At 66.0% G+C, this 18,412-nt stretch overlaps 7 protein-coding genes across 7 annotated transcripts; 2 read left to right on the top strand and 5 right to left on the bottom strand.

Annotated features, from left to right (window-relative positions):
• Window positions 1-149: 149 nt before the first annotated feature.
• On the bottom strand, window positions 150-4,374 carry V1510DRAFT_416523 (DNA-directed RNA polymerase II subunit RPB2). Its single transcript, XM_066933779.1, has 4 exons — window positions 4,135-4,374; window positions 545-4,017; window positions 374-513; window positions 150-341 (listed from the first exon to the last, which is right to left on the bottom strand). The coding sequence occupies exons 1-4, from the start codon at window positions 4,142-4,144 to the stop codon at window positions 293-295; spliced, it is 3,672 nt and encodes a 1,223-aa protein (XP_066788999.1). The 5' UTR covers window positions 4,145-4,374; the 3' UTR covers window positions 150-292.
• A 241-nt stretch (window positions 4,375-4,615) lies between these two features.
• Window positions 4,616-5,523, bottom strand: V1510DRAFT_416527 (dynein light chain type 1-domain-containing protein). The gene is made up of 7 exons (XM_066933780.1): window positions 5,188-5,523; window positions 5,106-5,128; window positions 5,041-5,074; window positions 4,974-5,008; window positions 4,916-4,942; window positions 4,806-4,875; window positions 4,616-4,764 (listed from the first exon to the last, which is right to left on the bottom strand). The coding sequence occupies exons 1-7, from the start codon at window positions 5,234-5,236 to the stop codon at window positions 4,703-4,705; spliced, it is 300 nt and encodes a 99-aa protein (XP_066789000.1). The 5' UTR covers window positions 5,237-5,523; the 3' UTR covers window positions 4,616-4,702.
• Window positions 5,524-5,755: 232 nt separating this feature from the next.
• V1510DRAFT_416531 (uncharacterized protein) lies at window positions 5,756-8,419 on the top strand. Its single transcript, XM_066933781.1, has 2 exons — window positions 5,756-6,677; window positions 6,824-8,419. The coding sequence occupies exons 1-2, from the start codon at window positions 5,802-5,804 to the stop codon at window positions 8,330-8,332; spliced, it is 2,385 nt and encodes a 794-aa protein (XP_066789001.1). The 5' UTR covers window positions 5,756-5,801; the 3' UTR covers window positions 8,333-8,419.
• A 169-nt stretch (window positions 8,420-8,588) lies between these two features.
• V1510DRAFT_394112 (NUC173 domain-containing protein) lies at window positions 8,589-12,494 on the bottom strand. The gene is made up of 2 exons (XM_066931839.1): window positions 12,220-12,494; window positions 8,589-12,118 (listed from the first exon to the last, which is right to left on the bottom strand). The coding sequence occupies exons 1-2, from the start codon at window positions 12,343-12,345 to the stop codon at window positions 8,612-8,614; spliced, it is 3,633 nt and encodes a 1,210-aa protein (XP_066789002.1). The 5' UTR covers window positions 12,346-12,494; the 3' UTR covers window positions 8,589-8,611.
• Window positions 12,346-13,777, top strand: V1510DRAFT_416535 (Mur ligase). Its single transcript, XM_066933782.1, has one exon. The coding sequence runs from the start codon at window positions 12,478-12,480 to the stop codon at window positions 13,720-13,722; it is 1,245 nt and encodes a 414-aa protein (XP_066789003.1). The 5' UTR covers window positions 12,346-12,477; the 3' UTR covers window positions 13,723-13,777.
• V1510DRAFT_416537 (uncharacterized protein) lies at window positions 13,729-14,960 on the bottom strand. The gene has a single exon (XM_066933783.1). The coding sequence runs from the start codon at window positions 14,861-14,863 to the stop codon at window positions 13,766-13,768; it is 1,098 nt and encodes a 365-aa protein (XP_066789004.1). The 5' UTR covers window positions 14,864-14,960; the 3' UTR covers window positions 13,729-13,765.
• Window positions 14,961-15,509: 549 nt separating this feature from the next.
• On the bottom strand, window positions 15,510-18,239 carry V1510DRAFT_123899 (uncharacterized protein). The gene is made up of 2 exons (XM_066930278.1): window positions 17,907-18,239; window positions 15,510-17,791 (listed from the first exon to the last, which is right to left on the bottom strand). Exon 2 carries the CDS (start codon window positions 17,789-17,791, stop codon window positions 15,749-15,751), a length of 2,043 nt encoding a protein of 680 aa, XP_066789005.1. The 5' UTR covers window positions 17,907-18,239; the 3' UTR covers window positions 15,510-15,748.
• Window positions 18,240-18,412: the final 173 nt, after the last annotated feature.

The raw sequence follows: 18,412 nt of genomic DNA on the forward strand, positions 1-18,412 counted from the left end.
CGTCGTCTGCGGTCGGACCAGCGATGTATCCGGCGGTCAGAGAGCTCAAAAGTCGGCGGTGCTGGTACCCCCGCAAAGTCACGTTGTGCCTCGGAATAACGCCCCAGACTTAGCCGCTACGCGTCTGCCAGGTGCGGCGCTACATGTGATATTTATACAAAATCCTGTTTATAATAATAATACAACGTGTCTCCACAGCTCAACTCGCTGGCGCCATGTCTGACAGGTGCTTCTCGGTTTTTACATGCAACAAAATCGAATCGACCACGTAGAAGCTGGTTTTTGGTAGTATTTACTCTCTGACCGAGACGCCCGAGCGGTCGGCGAACATTCTCGGTGCACTGGGGTCAGCGGAGGCGCGGCGGCGACTTACATATTCATGGCCATCAGCTCCTGGAAGAGCAGCTTGGCGGCGTACGGGATGTGGATCTGGTAGATGTTGGTCTTGTTTTTGCAGGCGCGGCACTCGAACTGGTTGGCCTTGAGGTTGGTGATGACGGTCATCAGGCCGCACTGGGGTCAGCAGGGCCGGGGCGGAACTTACGATTCCACAGACGTGGACGCGGAACGCGTCCGAGGCCTCGAACAGGCGCTCCTTGAGGAAGGAGGCCGCGCCGTGGGCGATCATGCAGTCGCGCTCCATCTCGCCGAAGCGCAGGCCGCCGTCGCGGGAGCGGCCCTCGACGGGCTGGCGGGTGAGGATCTGGACCGGGCCGCGCGCGCGCGCGTGGATCTTGTCGTCGACCATGTGGCGCAGGCGCTGGTAGTAGGTCGGGCCGAAGAAGACCTGGGCCATGAGCTTCTTGCCGGTGTGGCCGTTGTACATGACTTCGAAGCCGCGCGACTGGTAGCCGTGGTCGCGCAGCAGCCGCGAGACGGCCTCGACGGTGACGTCCGTGAACGGCGTGGCGTCGCCCTCGAGGCCGGACAGCGACGAGACCTTGCTGAGCAGGCACTCGATCAAGTGCGCGACCGTCATCCGCGACGGGATGGCGTGGGGGTTGATGATCAGGTCCGGCACGATGCCCTCGGCCGTGAACGGCATGTCCTCGTGGCGGTACGTGACGCCGATGGTGCCCTTCTGCCCGTGGCGCGACGCGAACTTGTCGCCGATCTGGGGGACCTTGGTCGTGCGCATGCGGATCTTGACGAACCGCAGGCCCTCGCCGTTGGTCGTCAGCAGGACCTGGTCGACGATGCCGCTCTCGGTCGACCGCAGCGGCGTGGACACGTCGCGCTTGGTGTGGAACTGCGTGCGCTGGCCGAGCTCCTCGGTCTCGGGCGGGATCGGCGCGGTCTTGCCGATGATGATGTCCTCGCCGGAGACACGCATGCCGGGCGCGATCAGCCCGTCGTCGTCGAGCTTGTCGTACGTGCCGTGCTTCATGCGCAGCGTGTTGCCCTTGACCGGCTTCTCGAACTCCTCGACCACCGACATGCCCACGCGCTTCTCCTGGTCCATGTACGACCGGAAAAACAGCGACCGGAACAGGCCGCGGTCGATGCTGCTCTGGTTCATGATGACCGAGTCCTCCTGGTTGTAGCCGCTGTAGCACAGGATGGCCACGATCGCGTTCTGGCCGGCGGGCAGCTCGCGGAACTTCATGTACTCCATCGACCGCGTCGTCGCCAGCGGCTTCTGGGGGTAGTACAGGATGTTGGCCATCGTGTCCATGCGCACGCCGTAGTTGGTCAGGAACACGCCCATGGCCTGCTTGCCCATCGCCGACTGGTACGTGTTACGCGGCGACTGGTTGTGGTCCGGGAACGGGATGATGCTGGCGCAGATTCCCAGGATCATGCTCGGGTGGATCTCGCAGTGCGTCCACGTGTGCGCGGGCGAGTTGGACACGGCCTTGACACGGTGCGACGGGTCCAGGCTGCGGTTGGACTCGGCGCCGCCCGACTGCATCTGCCGCGACGTCTCGAGGTCCTCGGGCGTCATGGCGATCATGACCGTCTCCTCCTCCTCGGCGTCGATGTACTCGACGATGCCGTCGGCGACGAGCGAGCTCCAGCCGTACCGGTCGTCCTCGGTCGAGTCGAAGTCGTCGAGCAGGCGGTTGACGTGCTCCTTGCGCAGCATGAGCTCGCCCTTGCGCATGCTCTTGTCGTCGTCGTCCACGACGAACAGCGGCCGGTACACGCGGCCGGCGTCGGTGAAGATGCGGAACTCCTTCTCGCGGATGTCGCGGATGATCGAGACCTCGGGCGAGATGTTGGCGCGCCGGCGCAGCGACCGGATCGTCTCGGCCAGGTGCGCCGGGTTGCGGTGGACGCCGATCCAGACGCCGTTGACGAAGATGCGGGCCGCGTTCGGCGACGCGTGCGGGACGTAGTCCTCGAGCGGCTCCATGCCCCACTCCTCCAGAAAGTAGATGATCGGTTGCGACGGGGTGCCGACGGAAATGCAAGAGAGGAGGGACAGGTTCTTGACCAGGCCGCAGGCCTGGCCCTCGGGCGTCTCGGCCGGGCAGACGAGACCCCAGTGCGTGTTGTGCAGCTGGCGCGGCTTGGCGATCTTGCCGTCGCGGCCGATGGGCGTGTTGGTGCGGCGCAAGTGCGACAGCGTCGACGAGAACGTGTACCGGTTGAGCACCTGGGACACGCCCGCGCGCGACGACATGGCCTTCTTCTGCTCGCCCCAGTTGCCGGTGGCGAGCGAGTAGCGCAGGCCGTTGGTGATCGTGTTGGGCTTGACGGCCAGGGTCAGGTTGAAGTCCTTGTTGTTCTCGACGCACTTCTGCATGTACTTGTAGACGTCGCGCGTGAGCTTCTTGAACAGCACGCGGAAGAGGTTGGCCAGCAGCGGGCCGGCCAGGTCGAGCCGCTTCTTGCCGAAGTGGTCGCGGTCGTCGACGTCGCGGCGCTCGAGCGCGCACTGCAGCATCTTGTGCACCATGTAGCCCAGGAAGAAGGCCTTGCGGGTCTCGTAGCCCTCGCTCTGGGTGATGTTGGGCAGCAGCTCGCGCTGCATGATGTCGCGCGCGTAGCGCAGGCGCTTCTCCTTGTTGATGCCCATGGCCGTGCCGCGGCGGCCGATGAAGTCCAGCGCGACCTCGCGGTCCTGGATGACGAAGGCCTCCTCGATGCACGGCTTGAGCATCTCGAGCATCTGGGTGTCGGTCTGGTCGTAGCAGATGTGCTCGAGGATGTCGCCGTCGGGCACGACGCCGAGCGCGCGGAAGACGATGACGATGGGGATGTCGTTGCGGATGTACGGCAGCGTGGCCTTGATGGTCCGGCCCAGGCCCTTCTCGCCCTTGGCCATGAGCTTGATCTGCATGCTGCTGATCAGCCGCGAGCCCTTCTCGATCGACGACCGGATCTCGGCCAGGTGGCTGACCGGCGACGGCGCGGCCTTCTTGAACACCTGGACGATGTTCGCCGCCGACCGCTCCTGCGCGATCAGCACCTTCTCCGAGCCGTTGATGATGAAGTAGCCGCCCTGGTCGTACGGGCACTCGTTCATCTCGTAGAACTCGTGGTCCTTCAGCCACCGCAGCATGCAGAACTGCGACCGCAGCATGATCGGCACCTTGCCGATGAACACGCGCGAGTCGGCCTCGTCCACCTCGCTGTTGTCGACCTCCCACTGCAGCTCCTGGCCGGGCGCGAGGTCGACGTCGCGCGAGTACAGCGACCGCTTGGTCATCTCCACGTACAGCGGCGACGAGTACGTCAGGTTGCGCAGCCGCGCCTCCTGCGGGAACATCTCGTGCGTGCTGCCGTCGGCCTCGGTCATCGTCGGCCGCGACAGGTAGATCTTGCCGAACGTGATCTCGTACCGCTTGTTGATGTCGCCCTCGGGGCCGATGTGCTGCGCCGGCTGATCCAGCGTCAGCGTCGGCTCCTCGACGACGAGCTCCTGGATCGTGGTCTGGATGAACTCATCGAACGACTCTAGCTGCTGCGACACGAGGCCCTTTTCGTTGAAGAACGACGAGATTACTGTCCAGCAATCCTCCGCGGTGATTTCCGATCCCTCATCGTACCCGTACGGATCGTCGTTGTATTCTGCCCGTCAGCCGCCGCCGCGCCGCCTGCCCCGCCCGCCGCGGGCGCCGCCGGCCGCCCGCGCGCGCGCGCCGCCCGCGCCGCCGCCTGGCGCTCGGCGCAATTTTTCGCTCTCACCTTCTGTCATAGTCTCCGCTCTTTCCTCAACGCGAGCAATCCGGTGGGCTATCAAAACGAACCGAGACAAGCACGCTCACACCGATGGGCCGTCGATATCGCCAGGAGTCCTGGTCGTGGATGATGGAAACGTGTGGCTCTGCCTGGGCGGTATAGAGTAGACGGCCAGAGAAAAGTGCGATGTAAGAAAAAAGTGGCGTGCCCAGATGTACGCAGCGCCGCCCGCCGTGCTGCTGACAAACACGCCGCCGCAGCAAACAAACTCCCGCGGCCCGTACACGTCAGCACGGCCGCCAAACGGCGCCGGCGCTTGCGTCCACTACTGCAGTCCGCCCGGCATCAGATCAGCGCCGCCCGTACGCGGCCAATGCGGCCGCGCCGGCGAGATCGGTCGCAGGCCAGGCCGCCGCACGGGCGCGGCCGCCGCCGTGCGCGAGCGGCGCGCGCGGCCAATAGAAGCGCTCGGCCTGTGGCCGCGGCATAAACAAACACGTCTTATTGCTACCAAAGCCTGTACACTACACCGTCGCGGCAGGCGCCGCGCGGCCCGCCCGCCGCCGGGCCCGCGCTATGACTTGAAGATCAGGAACGCGATCTGGCCGAGGTAGAAGTAGAGAAAGTTGCCCGTTTCTGGCAGTCAGCGCGGTCCAATCACGGCCGCGGCCACGTACCGTGTGTCACGTAGCTGCCAAAGTGGCGGCCGACGATGCTGTGCCACGCCGTGCCGAAGCGGTAGTCGAGCTGTTCGTGAGCGCTGCTCGCCGCGGCGACGCCGGCGTACCTCCTTTTTTATGTGTGCGGCAATGTCCTGCGGTCAGCGCGCCCGCGCCGGTGCCCACCTTCTCGATGTTGTACTGCTCCATGGCGTGGATGGCTGGCGTCAGTCTGCGATCGGCCCGCCCGTACCTAGATCGACCACGACGCCCTGCATCTCCTCGGACTGCGGTCAGCGGGGCCGCGCGGCCACGTACCATGTCGGTCGACTTGATCACCGCTGGCCGTCAGTTCTGGCGCGATCGCAAGCGCAGCGGCCGCGGCCTCGCCGCCACTCACCCTTGCCGTCCCATTGACTGGGCGTCGCCTTCTTCTTCTCCGACATCATCGCTGTCTGGTGAGTTCCGTCCGTGTTGGCGCGCTCTGTGTCCTCGACCGCAGTTGCTGGACGCGGCTGTCAGATGAAACCCTGATTTCGGCGGCTATAAAACCCGTACGTGCGATCGATGGCAAATCACGTCCCGGGATGCAGGCTTATGTGGGAATCTGCGTGGTCTGCGCACAGTCTGCAAGTAACAGTACGGGTCTAGGTGCTGAGTCGGTCTATCTATATTATACTGCACGGTCGCGCCGGCACTGATGCCCAGGGTGTCGCCAACCTACGCTTGTGTCTGGGGGCGCGGCTAGTGGCCACCTAGCGCCGGACCCGAGCCGTTTCTGTGGTGCGGCCTGGCCGCAGGCACGAGGCCGAGGGGCACGCGACTTACCCGGCCGCGCTCCCAGGAGGCGAGGGCGCCGCTAGCCCGACGCGGCAACATTGCTGCTGTGGTACTGGCGGGCGCGGCCGCCCGATCGGGTTAGGGCGACGCGAACCGCTATGTGCTGAAAATTTCTGCCGAATTCCTCTGAAAAATTTCTCACGACACGACGGCGAGCACGAGCGCGGCGAGACCATGTCGCGCATCATCGTCAAGAACCTGCCCAAGAACCTCTCGGACGAGAGGTTCCGGAAGCACTTTGCGGACCACAGCAGCATCACCGATGCCAAGCTGATGCGGACCAAGTCCGGCCAGTCGCGGCGGTTCGGCTTCATCGGCCTGCGGTCGGCGGAGGACGCCGAGGAGGCCGTGAAGTACTTCAACCGGACGTTCATCGACATGTCGCGGATCGACGTGGCGATAGCCAAGGCGACGACGGACCCGACGCTGCAGAAGAACCGGGTGGAGCGGGCGCCGGCGCGGATCGAGCCGGAGCGCGCGGCCAAACGCGCCAAGGTCGAGGCCGAGCCGGCCGATCCGAAGCTGCAAGAGTACCTGACGGCCATGAAGCCGCGGCAGAACGAAAAGACGTGGGCGAACGAGGACTTTGGCGCGGACGCGCCGGCGACGGCGGCCGAGCCGGTGATCCCGTCCGACGACGACGACGACGAGGTCGTGGCGATGCCGGCGGCGGCCCAGCCGGCCGCGCCGGAGGAGCAGATGATGTCGCTGGACGACCTCGACGCCGGGGAGGAGCTGACGGCCGAGGAGAAGGCTGCGCAGGCGGCCATGACGGACGACGAATGGCTGATGGCGCGGCGCAAGCGCATGTCTGAGCGCGATCCGGCGGCGGTGGCGGCGGCGGCGGCGCCTGCTGTGGAGACCGCGGCTACGCCGGCTGCGCCGGCTGCGCCGGCTGCGCCCGCCGAGGTCGTCGACGCCCGCACGCCCCAGGAGATCGCCCAGGACAAGATCCGCGAGACGCGGCGGCTCTTCATCCGCAACATTTCGTACTCCACCCGCGAGGAGGACTTTGCCGAGGAGTTTGGCCGGTTCGGGCCCATCGAGGAGGTAAGAACCTGTCGACGCCAGCTGCACACATGATGAAATTTTTCCAGATAGGGACATCTGATCTCCGTGATGATCCCAAATTTTAGATAGTATATTCTGAACCAGTGCAGCTGGTGCCGTCCGTCCACGGGCCCGCTAACGACCAGGTGCACATGCCGCTCGACGCCGACACGCAGATGCCCAAGGGATTCGTCTACATCCAGTTTGCAGACGCCGAGGACGCGTGCCAGGCGTACTTGGGCATGGACGGGCACTCGTTCCAGGGCCGGCTGCTGCACGTCCTGCCCGGGCAGGCCAAGCGCGAGAACAAGATCGACGAGATCGAGATGGCCAAGCTGCCGCTCAAGAAGCAGGTCGAGCTCAAGCGCAAGATGAACGCGGCCAAGAACCAGTTCCAGTGGAACTCGCTGTACATGAGCGCGGACGCGGTGGTAGACTCGCTGGCGCACCGGATGGGCGTGTCCAAGGCGGAGCTGCTGGACCCGCAGTCGTCGGACGCGGCCGTGCGGCAGGCCATGGCCGAGTCCAACGCGATCACGGACGCCAAGAAGTACTTTGAGAGCGCGGGCATCGACCTGGACGCGTTCAAGACGGGCCAGCGCAGCGACACGGTGATCCTGGTCAAGAACTTCCCGTTCCAGACCACGGTGGACGAGCTGCAGACGCTGTTCCAGGAGTACGGGCAGCTGACGCGGGTGCTGATGCCGCCGGCCAACACGATCGCGGTCGTGGAGTTCCTGAGCCCGGCCGAGGCGCGGCTGGCGTTCGCCAAGCTGGCGTTCCGCCGGTTCAAGAACTCGGTGCTGTACCTCGAGAAGGGCCCGAAGGACCTGTTCCGGGCCGGCGCGAGCGCGCTGCCGATGGCGCCGTCCGCGGCGAAGGTGACCGCGGCCAAGCCGAGCGTCAGCGACATCGCGGCCATCGACGACGACGACGAGGCCTTGCCGACCGACATGACGAGCCTGTTTGTCAAGAACCTCAACTTCAAGACGCGCACGGCCGACTTGGCCGGCGTGTTCAAGCCGCTCGACGGCTTCCTGAAGGCCGAGGTCAAGATGAAGAAGAACCCCAAGGCCGAGGGCGAGCTGCTGTCGATGGGCTTTGGCTTCGTCGAGTTCCGGTCGAGGGACACGGCCGTGGTGGCCATGAAGACCATGGCCGGCTTCGTGCTGGACGGCCACGAGCTGCAGATCAAAGTGTCGACGCGCGGGCTGGACGCCGCGCAGGCCCGCACGCAGGCCGAGTCCGCCAAGAAGGACAAGGAGAAGCGGTCTAAGATCATCATCAAGAACCTGCCGTTCGAGGCGTCCAAGAAGGACGTGCGCCAGCTCTTCGGCGCGTTCGGCCAGCTGCGCACCGTGCGCCTGCCCAAGAAGTTCGACAACTCGGCCCGCGGCTTCGCGTTCGCCGAGTTCGTGTCGTCCAAGGAGGCCGAGAACGCCATGGCCGCGCTGTCGGGCGTGCATCTGCTCGGCCGCCGGCTGGTGCTGCAGTACGCGTCCGCCGAGGCCACGGCGGCCGAGGACCAGATCGCCGACATGCAGCGCAAGGTCCAGGGCCAGATCGCGGGCCAGGCGCTGGCCAAGATCAACCGCGGCGGCAAGCGCAAGTTCGACGTCGAGGGCAACGACGACGACGAGTTTGGCGACGACTAGCCGCGTGTATTATATTGGGCATTACGGATAGCATTGGGAACGAGTCATAAAAGTTTTGTTTAGACTAAATCGATAACTTTTCTATGAGCCTGGCGTGTGTGGGCGTGCTGGTCGCAGGCCGACAGGCTGCCGTAGGAACAATGCAGAGGTGCTTGGAGGCGGCTTCGGCCGGGTGACGGGCGGGGCGGTGGAGGCTGGCGGTGGCTGAGCGGCGGCCGCGCCGGCCGCCGGCTATCGGCGGCTGTCGGCGGCGTTGGCCCGCTCCGGCGGCGGCGCGCCTCACAGCCGCGCGCGGCGTGGCTTGCGCGGCGCCTCGTCGCCGCTGTCGTCGTCGTCGCGGGCCCGGCGCTTCTTGTACTTGAGCTTGTTGCGCTGGCCGCGCACGGGGCCGTTCTGGACGGCCTCGACGTAGGCGTTGATGGACGTGCCGTCCGCGGCCTTCTTGGCCATCTCGTCGAGCATCTCGGCGTCCGTGTCGGCCGGCTTCTTGGCGTCGTCGTCGTTGATGACCATCTTGCCGTCGTCGTTGATCTGCATCTTGGCCGCCTTGGACTTGGCCGCGCCCGTGGCCGCCTTCTTGGGCCGCGCCGACGAGATGTTGGCCAGCGACTTGCGGTCCAGCAGGTCCAGCGGCTCGTCGTCCGCGTTGTTGACGATGAACGTCTCGGCGCGGCCGCGGCCCTTCTTCTTGGGCTTGTCGTCGGCGGCGGCCTCGTCGTCCGAGTCGTCGTCCGAGTCGTAGATCGCGCGCTCGTACTCGGACAGGAACTTCTTCTGGGGCGCGGCCGGCGCGGCCTCGCCGGGGCCAGCGGCCGCGGCGTCCTGCTTGCGGCGCTCGCGCTCGGACGACTTGCGGATGTTGGTCAGCAGCTTGAGGTCGTTCTCCGGGAAGACGCTCTCCATGGCCTCGAAGCCGAACCGGCGGGTCATGCGCTCGATCAGGTTCTTGATCTTCATCTTGAACCGCGCGTTGTGCTCGTGCGCCCAGTTGAGCAGGTTGGGCACGAGCGTGGCCAGCCGCGGCTCGACGAGGTCCTTGGGCAGCGACGTGACCATGACCTTGACGAAGCCCAGCGCGGCCTTGACGATCTCGCGGTTCTTGGACGTCAGAAAGAGGTCGATGGTCTCGACGAGCGCCTCGATCACGGACCGGTCGAGCACGTTCTTGTACTGGTACAGCAGCCGGCTCAGCGCGGTGATGGACGCGCTGATCATGTGCGGCTGCACGCCGGCCAGGCCGGCCGAGACCATGGTGAAGTACTCCTCGATCGAGGCCTCGCTGTCGGCCGCGGCCGGGTCCATGTTGGCGACCTTGGACATGGTGATGGTGCCGCCGCCGCACATCTTGTCGCCCATCTGGACGAGCAGGTCGTACGCCGCGTCGCGGGTCTTCTCGTTGACCTCCTTGGTCGAGATGATGGCCAGCGACAGCACCGACGGGATGAAGTGCAGGTCCGACGACGGCAGCATCTCGACGATAGCCGCCAGCGCGTTGAGCAGCGAGCCGCGGGCAGGCGAGCCCACGGCCTCGGCCTGGGCCAGGATCGTCGTCTCGAGCGTGGCCAGGTGCGAGAGGATGAAGTCGCGGCCGGCCTCGGTCTCGGCCAGCCGGATCACGACCCGGTAGCCGCGCTTCTGGATCTGCGGGTCCGCGTGCGCGGTGGCCTGCGCGAAGATCGTGCTCAGGTCCGCGTACTGCGCGGCCGACAGGTGCGGGATCATGGCGATGGCCAGGTCCATCATCGTGTGGCTCATCACCGGCACCGTCTTCTTGCCCGGGGCCTCCTTCTTGGCGGCCGTGTCGGCCAGCGCCGGCAGCAGCAGGCCCTTGACCTTGTCGAACGTGGCGGCCACGTCGGCCTCGGTCGTGATCGACAGGAACGCGCCGATGCAGTCCAGGATGTAGTTGCGGTACTCGGCCAGCGTCTGGCTGAAGACGTTGAACAGCACGGCCAGGAACTTGGGCGCGAACGCCGCCAGGTACTCGACGTTCTTGCGGGCCTCCTTCTTGGACAGCCGCTGCTGCAGGAACAGGTTGCTGTCGAGGTCGCCCGACAGGTAGATCTGGTTGCTCTCGATCAGCAGCCGCAGCGACTTGCACACGACCGGGCGCAGCTCGACCTGCTGGTACAGGATGCTGCCGAGCATCTCGGCGAACGTGTCGTCGAAGCCCTTGCGCAGGTCCGTCGGCAGGTCGCAGTACTTGGGCAGCAGCGACCAGATCTGCTCGACCAGCGTCTCGTAGATCTTGGTCTCGACCGTCTTCTCCTGCGCGCCCGCGCCGGCGACCTTCTGGTGCAGGCGCTCGCTGAGCGGCACAAACTCGGCCGTGAAGTGCGCCAGGCTGGCGACCTGGATGTTGTCGCGCAGCAGCGGCAGCAGCCACGCGCGGCCCGGGCTCTTGGCCGACTGCTGCTCGAGGTTGAGCGGGATCAGCCGGAGGACCTTGTCGGGGCCGAGCGCGCGGATGGCGGCGGCCAGGACGTCGTCGGCGTCGTCGCGGCCCTCGAACGACTTGGTCGAGCGCAGCTCCTCGACGGCCACGACCGCGTCGAGCAGGTACGGGTCCGCCAGCGCGTTGAGCTGGTCGAACAGCGCGGCGATGATGGCGAACGTGTCCTTGCGCGTCGACTGGTACCGCACGCCGAGGAACGACATGGCGTGGCCGACGACCTCCTTGATCACGGCCCGCGTGGCCTTGGGCAGCGGCGTCTGCACCAGCAGCTCCTCGGGCATGCACGTCGACACCAGCGCCACCATGCACTGCGCGGCCGACGTCGCGATCTCGGGCGCGGCCGACGTCTCCAGGAACGTCGAGATCGTCGGGAACAGCTTGGGCAGCCGCTGGAACGCCTTGGCCTGGTCGATCTTGGAGTAGAGCTCCATGGCCTGGGCCACGATCGCCAGCCACGGCGGCGCCAGCTGCCGGTCCGTCGTCGCCGGGCACCGCTCGACGATCGAGTCGATGAAGCTCACGAAGCGGCCCGCGTCCAGCGAGCCCGCGTCCGCGTCGCCGCGCGCCATGCCCGCGAACGCGGTCTGGAACACGTCGAACGTGGACACGATCAGGTGCTCGTCCGTCGACCGCGAGATCTCGAACATGGTCTCGCAGAACGGCTCGACGCGCGAGACCGGCCACGACGCCTCGGCCTGCGCCACCGCCTTCACCAGCTGCAGCGCAAAGAACACCCGCTTGTCGCGCGACTTGTCGGCCGCCTTGTCGCCGCCCTTGCGGAACTTGTTGATGCTGTCCGCGTACAGGTCGCGCGCCGACTTGAGCGCGATGTCCGCGCACAGCTCCGCCGCCGGGTGGTACACCCCCGGCCCGGGCGGCGGCCGGCTCAGCACGCCCGTGATGGCGTCCTGCGCGCGCTTGCGCACCTTGGGCGACTCGTTCAGGCCCAGGCTCAGCAGCGCCAGCAGCGAGCTGCGCGACCCGAGCTCCGTGGAGGGCGTGCCCCACGACCCCGAGTCCTGCGCGGCCAGCAGGCTCTCCAGGCACCCGATCCCCGACCGGATCAGCCCGGCGGGCGCGTCTGTGGGGTTGAGCACCGGGCTGATGCACTCGAGGATCGGCTTGAACTTGCTGCGCAGGAGGCCCTCGGGCGTGTACGGCAGCACGATGTCGAGCAGGTACAGCACCGTGGCCGCCATCTCGTGGTTCTGCTGCTGGCCCGAGAACGCCTGGCCGAGCATCGACAGGATGGCGATGAAGTACGCCGACGCCTTGAGCTCCGTGCCCTGCTCGCTGAGCGTCTCCTCGACGGCCTGCAGCATGACGGCGACCTGCGGTCAGCGGGGTCCTTCGGGCGGCGGCCGCGCCAGCGCGCTGCGGCCGCGGCCGCGGCCGCCAGCCGCGGATCCGTCGCGGCGGCCGGCTCACGTACCTGTCTCTGGTGCGCCAAGTTCGACGTCTTGAGCGGGCGCAGGCGCCCGAGCTTGGTCTCCAGCGTGAGACCATCCACGGTCTCGCCCTCCGCGGCCTCCGACGGCCTAGTCTTGTCCTGATCCATGGTTCTACCGGCGATGGGCTCAGCGACGTCTGGTGGAGAAATTTTTTTCAGAAAATTTTTGGAGTTGGGACAAACCGGTCCGGGTAAGTGCGAAACCTTTTCACCGCGACCGCGCCGCCGACGCCGCCACCGATGGGCATCGATCTCGGCCTGGCGCGCACGGCCCGGCTGCTCGGGCAGCTGGCAAACCCTCACCGGGCCGGCTGGAAGGTGTTTCACGTCGCTGGAACGAACGGAAAGGGCTCGGTGTGCGCGTATCTGTCGTCGGTGCTGGCCGCGTCCGGCGTCCGCACCGGCCGCTACACGTCGCCGCATCTGCTCGACCGCTGGGACTGCGTCTCCATCGACGAGCGGCCGGTGCGGCGGAGCGTGTTCGAGGCCGCCGAGGCCCACGTGAACGCGGTGGACGCGCAGCACAAGATCGGCGCCACCGAGTTCGAGCGCCTGACCGCGACCGCGTTCGAGGTCTTCCGGCGCGAAGCCGTGGACGCGGCCGTGGTCGAGGTCGGCCTCGGCGGCCGGCGCGACGCGACCAACATGGATTTCGGGCCCGGCAGCGTTGTGGGGACGGTGCTGACGCGCATCGGCATGGACCACGAGTCGTTTCTGGGCAACACCCTGGGCGAGATCGCGCGCGAAAAGGCCGGCATCGTGCGCGCGGGCGTGCCGTGCACGGTCTCGGGCCAGAACGCGCGCGAGGTGCTGGACGTGGTGGCCGGCGTGGCCGCCGCGGAGGGCGCGGAGCTGCGGGTCGTGCAGGTCGACGGCGGCCGCGTGCACACGCCCGAGCTGGGCCCGCTCGACGTGTCCGGCTCGCCGCTCGCCGGCGCGTACCAGCCCATGAACCTGGCGTGCGCCCTGACCGCGCTGGCGGCGGCGTCGGCGAGTCTGCCGGCCGTGACGGCGGCGACGATTGCTGCCGGCGTGCGGGCCGTGCACTGGCCGGGCCGGCTGCAGTGGCTGCAACTGGACGGCCGGCCGGTGCTGGTCGACGGCGCACACAACGCGCAGGCGGCCGCGGCTCTGAGCGACTACGTCGAGCGCACCGTCCGCCGCGACGGGCCGGTGACGTGGGTCATGGCGCTCACCCAGGGCAAGGAAGTCGACGGAATTCTGTCGCTGCTGCTCCGGCCGGGCGACAGCTTCGTCGGCGTCCAGTTCGGCGCCGTCGAAGGCATGCCGTGGATCCGGCCGGTCGACCCGGCCGAGCTGCGGGCGGCGGCCGGCCGCGTCGTAGGCGCCAACGCCTACGCGTCCTACGACCGCGTCCGCACGTGTCTGTCTACGCTGGCCCAGGGCTCGCCAGCCCCGCCGCTGGTCGTCTGCGGCAGCCTGTACCTGGTGGCCGACCTGCTCAGAGACCTGCAGGCGGCCTGAACGGTGTCATAGTTATTGTTTCTTTATTTGTCGACTGATGCGCCTACGCCTTGTACTTTTCGGCAAACGCGCCCGCCACGGTCTTCCAGGTCCACAGGCCCGGGTTGACCAGCTCGCGCTCGTTCTCGACGAAGTTGGTGGTCGTGTCGACGGTCGCCAGCGCGTACAGGATCGTGAAGAAGTCCGTCGGCGGGATCTCGTTGGCCTCGGCCTTGGCCAGAATGGCCTTCGTGTCCGGGTCGTACTCGACCTTGGCCTTCTTGCCGGACGCCTTCTCGTACTCGGCCACGATCTTGTTGACCGACGTCACCTCGCTGGCCAGGCGCACGCTGTCGGGCAGCTCGGACGGCGACCGGTAGGCGAGCGAGGCCACGGACTTGCCAACGTCGGCCAGCGCCGTGGTCGCCAGCGGGTGGTTGCCGTCGCCGTAGACCTTGAGCTCGCCGGTCTCCGGGTTGGGTCCAAACAGGCCGTAGTCGGTCACAAACTCGAGGAACACGCCGTTGTAGATGCGGACGACCTTCGGGATGCCGGCCGCCCTGGCCTTGGCTGCCGCCGCGTTCTTGCCGGCGATGAAGCTCTTGTTGTAGTGGTCGCCGCTGATGCCAAAGTCGGACGGGAAGTACACCTGGACGCCCGTGGCCACAGCAGCCTCGAGGAGCGCGTCCGCGCTCACGTCGAACGCGGTCAGGTTGAGCAGCGCGTGGACGCCCTCGAGCGCGGGCTTGAGCGACTCGACGTCGGTCGCGTCGACCTTGTAGAACTTGACGTTGGCGTACGCCTCGGCGTCGTCCGGGATCGTGCGCGTGAGCACTCTCACCGGCAGCTGGTACTTGCCAGCGAACTCGGGCGAGGTCACGGCGTCCACGATGGGCTTGGCCAGCTGGCCGCGGAATCCAAGTAGAGCAATGGTAGACATGGTGGATAGAGTAATCTTCAGAGATGCAGACGCGATCGAATTGATTGAATTGCCAGCGGCAGTCGGCCGCCGTTTTATAGATCGCCGGACGGCTACGATGTCTGATCTGACCTGACGAGCTTTGTTCTCCCAAGCACCAAGTTGACGTAATACCGCGGGTGAAACGACTGTTCGGGCGTGCTTAATAGCATCCCACCTTCCTAAAGCGTCCATCTTACACATATTTATAATATCCCACCTACCGTTTAGGCATCATGACATGAGCTGTTAGATAATCAGCCCGCACGTTCGCCCACGAGCCGCATTACGCCATCGGCACGCCAGCGCTGGGCACTGAGCCGGCGTCCAGATCTGTCGATCAGGGCGCGAGGAGCGGCTCGATTACGCGACGTGGTCGAGGCGCCGACACAATGGCGCCACGGGTGCGCCGGTCTCGCGCCTTGCGGCCCAAGCAGCCATCATCGCGGCGCCACTTTGCGCCTTCAGGCGCAACGCAGTGCGCATGCGCCACCTTGCGCCATGCGGCGCGTGTTCGTGTTCTCAAACAAATGTATTATTACCCTCCGGCTGCCAGGCAGCGGTCTCTACGAAAAATGTGCGCGGCACGGTTACACCCAAACGTTCATTAGCCAACGGCCGTACGTAGCATCTAGGAATATGCAGCCTGGTCTCAAGACGTGAAGGAGCTGCTGCCCGGAGGCAGCAGCATCCTCTGGAATCAGGAGACCATTCTTTCTCAAAGATTCGTCGGCCGGGAACCGTCAAGTTAATCGATCATTGGCGCTGTCGAGACATCAATCCTTTTTACGGGAGACATCCCGGCAGCAATCTCGACTCCACTAACACACCGAATACAACAACATCAACCAGCCAACACCGGAGCGTGGCCAGGACACTGCTGCGCGAATCTGTGGGAGAAAAACGTGGGCGCGCGGGACAATTTATAGTTGCGCGGAGTAGGGTTACGAAAAAATTTTCGCGCTACGATTCGAGCCGGGTAAGCCACGTTCAGCAACGCGGTGTGGTACCTGGCGCCGCACGGCGTGCGGCGCGGAATGCGTCACTCGTCTATTCTCATACATATGGTACAGGACCGGCACGCAGCGCCTACGACCACACGTCCTCCTGGTACAGGTTCTGCGTGCGCATGACCTTGACGAGCTCCTCGCCCTTCTCGACCGGGATCTCGCGCTCGAGGTGGATGATCTTCCCGAGCATGGCCGAGACCTCCTTGGCCATGCGCGACGCGTCGCCGCACACGTAGAAGTACGCGCCCGCCTTGAGCAGCTCGTTGACGAGCTTGGCGTTCTTGAGCATCAGGTGCTGCACGTACTCCTTCTCGGCGCCGTCCCGCGAGAACGCCGTGAAGATCTCGAGCTTGTCGCCCATCGACTTCTTGAGCTCCACCCACTCGTCCTGGTAGATGTAGTCCTCGGCCTGGCGGCGGCAGCCGAAGAACAGCACCGACTTGCCGACGGGCACGCCGGCCGCGTGCTGCGCCGCGCGCTCCATCAGGAAGCCGCGGAACGGCGCCACGCCCGTGCCCGGGCCGACCATGATGATCGGCTTGGTCGGGTCCGTCGGCAGCTTGAAGTTCGAGTGGCGGATGTGCACCGGCACCTTGATGCCGGCGTACTTGCCGCGCGGGCCGTCGACGTTGTACTGCGCGCTCACGGCCTCGGCGCCCTTGGTCTGCTTCAGCGCCAGGAGGTAGTTGGACGCCACGCCCTTGAGCACGTTGGCCTTGTCGGCCGACTCGACCGACTCGACCGCGACGGTGATGTGCGCCTTGGTCTTGTCGACGTACGACGACGACGAGATCGAGTAGTACCGCGGCTGGATGTGGTTGATCGACTCGACGATGAACGAGAACGGGACCTGCGCCCACGGCTCGCCCTTGCCGATCGCCTCCATCAGCTGGCCGATGTTGAGCAGCTTGGACGTGACCGACTCGGCGAAGATCTCGCGGTCGCCGCCGAGCTTGACGAGCTCGGCCTTGGCGGCCTCGTTCGGCGCAAACTGCGCCAGCGCCGTCAGGAACTGCCGCGACACGACGCCGTTGATCTCGAGGTAGTACCGCGCCACGGCGTCGTACGTCGTCGGCGACGGGAACGGCACCTTGGTCGTCGGGTCCAGCGACTCGACCTTGAGGGCCGTGTCGCGCTTCTCGAGCACGCCGAGCACGCGCAGAAACCGCTCGACCTCGGCGGTCGAGTTCTGCGGCCACACGGCGATGTGGTCGCCCGTCGTGTACTTCAGGTTGCTCCCGTCGAGGTCGATCTCGACGTGGAGGCAGTTGCGGCCGGCGTCGGCGCTGAACAGCTCCTTCGTGTGCGAGATCGGCGCCACGAACGGGTTGCTGGCCAGGTACGGCGCGTGCGCCGTGCCCTCGAGCTGCTGCCGGTTGAACTCGCCGTGGTAGACGGCCTCGTCGTCCTCGTCGACCTCGGTAACCATGAGCGCGGGCACGTACACGGCCTCGCGCTCGCTAAGGTTGAGCACCGAAGCGAGCTCCGCCCACATCTCCTCCTTCCACGACAGGTAGTCCTCCTCCATGGTGCCGGCGCCGTCGTCGCCCAGGCCGACCTCGGCAATGCGCTTCGCGCCGAGCTTCAGCAGCGCGTCGTTCAGGTTCTTGATGATCGCGTTGTAGTGCTCGTACGTGTTGTTGCCGAGCCCAAACGCCACGAACTTGAGGTTCTCCAGGGGCTTGCCCTCGCCGCCCTGCGAGAACTCGGGCTCGTCGCCGGTGACAAAGTCGAAGAACTGCGCGGCGTTGTCCGTGGGCTCGCCCTCGCCGTACGTGGCCATCACGAAGATCGCAACCTTGTCCTCCGGAAGCGTGTCGAGGTCCTCGAGGTCGTAGTCCTCGAGATCGGCCACCATCATCCGCAGCCCGTACCGCGACAGGCCCTCCTTGGCCAGACGCGAGGCGTAGTCCTCGGCCGTGCCGGTCTGCGAGCCGTAAAACACGACCACGTCCTTGTCGCTCTCGTTCATCTTCTCGACAATCGACCGCGTGGCCTTGGCCGCCAGCGGACGGAACGCCGGCGGCGGCTTGGCCCACAGCAGGCCCTTCGTCAGGTACGCGATGGTACCGGCAAAGACCGCGGTCAGGACGACCAGGTCGAACGTGTCCAACTGAACCATCTGCCACGTCAGCGCCGCTCGCTTCGGGCGCGGTCTGGGCGTGCTTGCGGCCGCATGCGCGAGCCCGCCGGACCCACGCACGCGCCCGTGGCCCTGCCGCATCCGCCGGTCTTACCTTGCGTGATTCCTTTCTACCAGCGCTGGCCTCTGATGCCCTCAATCCTCGGCCTAAGCGTCAGCACGGCTCCTTACTCGTCGCCCGGTCGTGCTCAGCGCGGCGCCGCCACCTGGCACCGGCTGTCTCCGCAACGCGAGCCCGGCTTGACGCAGACACCCGTGTCGGAAGGCTCTCAAAGCTCCTGGAAGCCGCCAAAGGCCTCCACTCGCGATCGCCGAGTCCTCCCGGGGTGGGTCAGGACCCGCCCGGGCCGTCTGCGTCGCTCGGCTCGCGTCGTCACCAGCCCAGCCGTCTTACCTTCGTTAGGGCACGCACCTGGACGGTATTTTCTGTAAATGAGTGAATTGACCGAAAAAAAGGTCTTTAAATATTAGATGGTGTATGGTAAACGAAAGCGTAAGTGCATTCGACAACCGGGCCTATTCCTAGTGTTTTGGGTCTACTAAACCTTAGACCACGCCAGCTCCTAGCTGTCACTATACGAGTCGTCTGGTCGCACGACA

This window comes from Dipodascopsis tothii (assembly GCF_038497935.1).
Source record: "Dipodascopsis tothii strain CBS 759.85 unplaced genomic scaffold V1510scaffold_14, whole genome shotgun sequence".
NCBI lineage: Eukaryota > Fungi > Ascomycota > Lipomycetes > Lipomycetales > Lipomycetaceae > Neoaidaea > Neoaidaea tothii.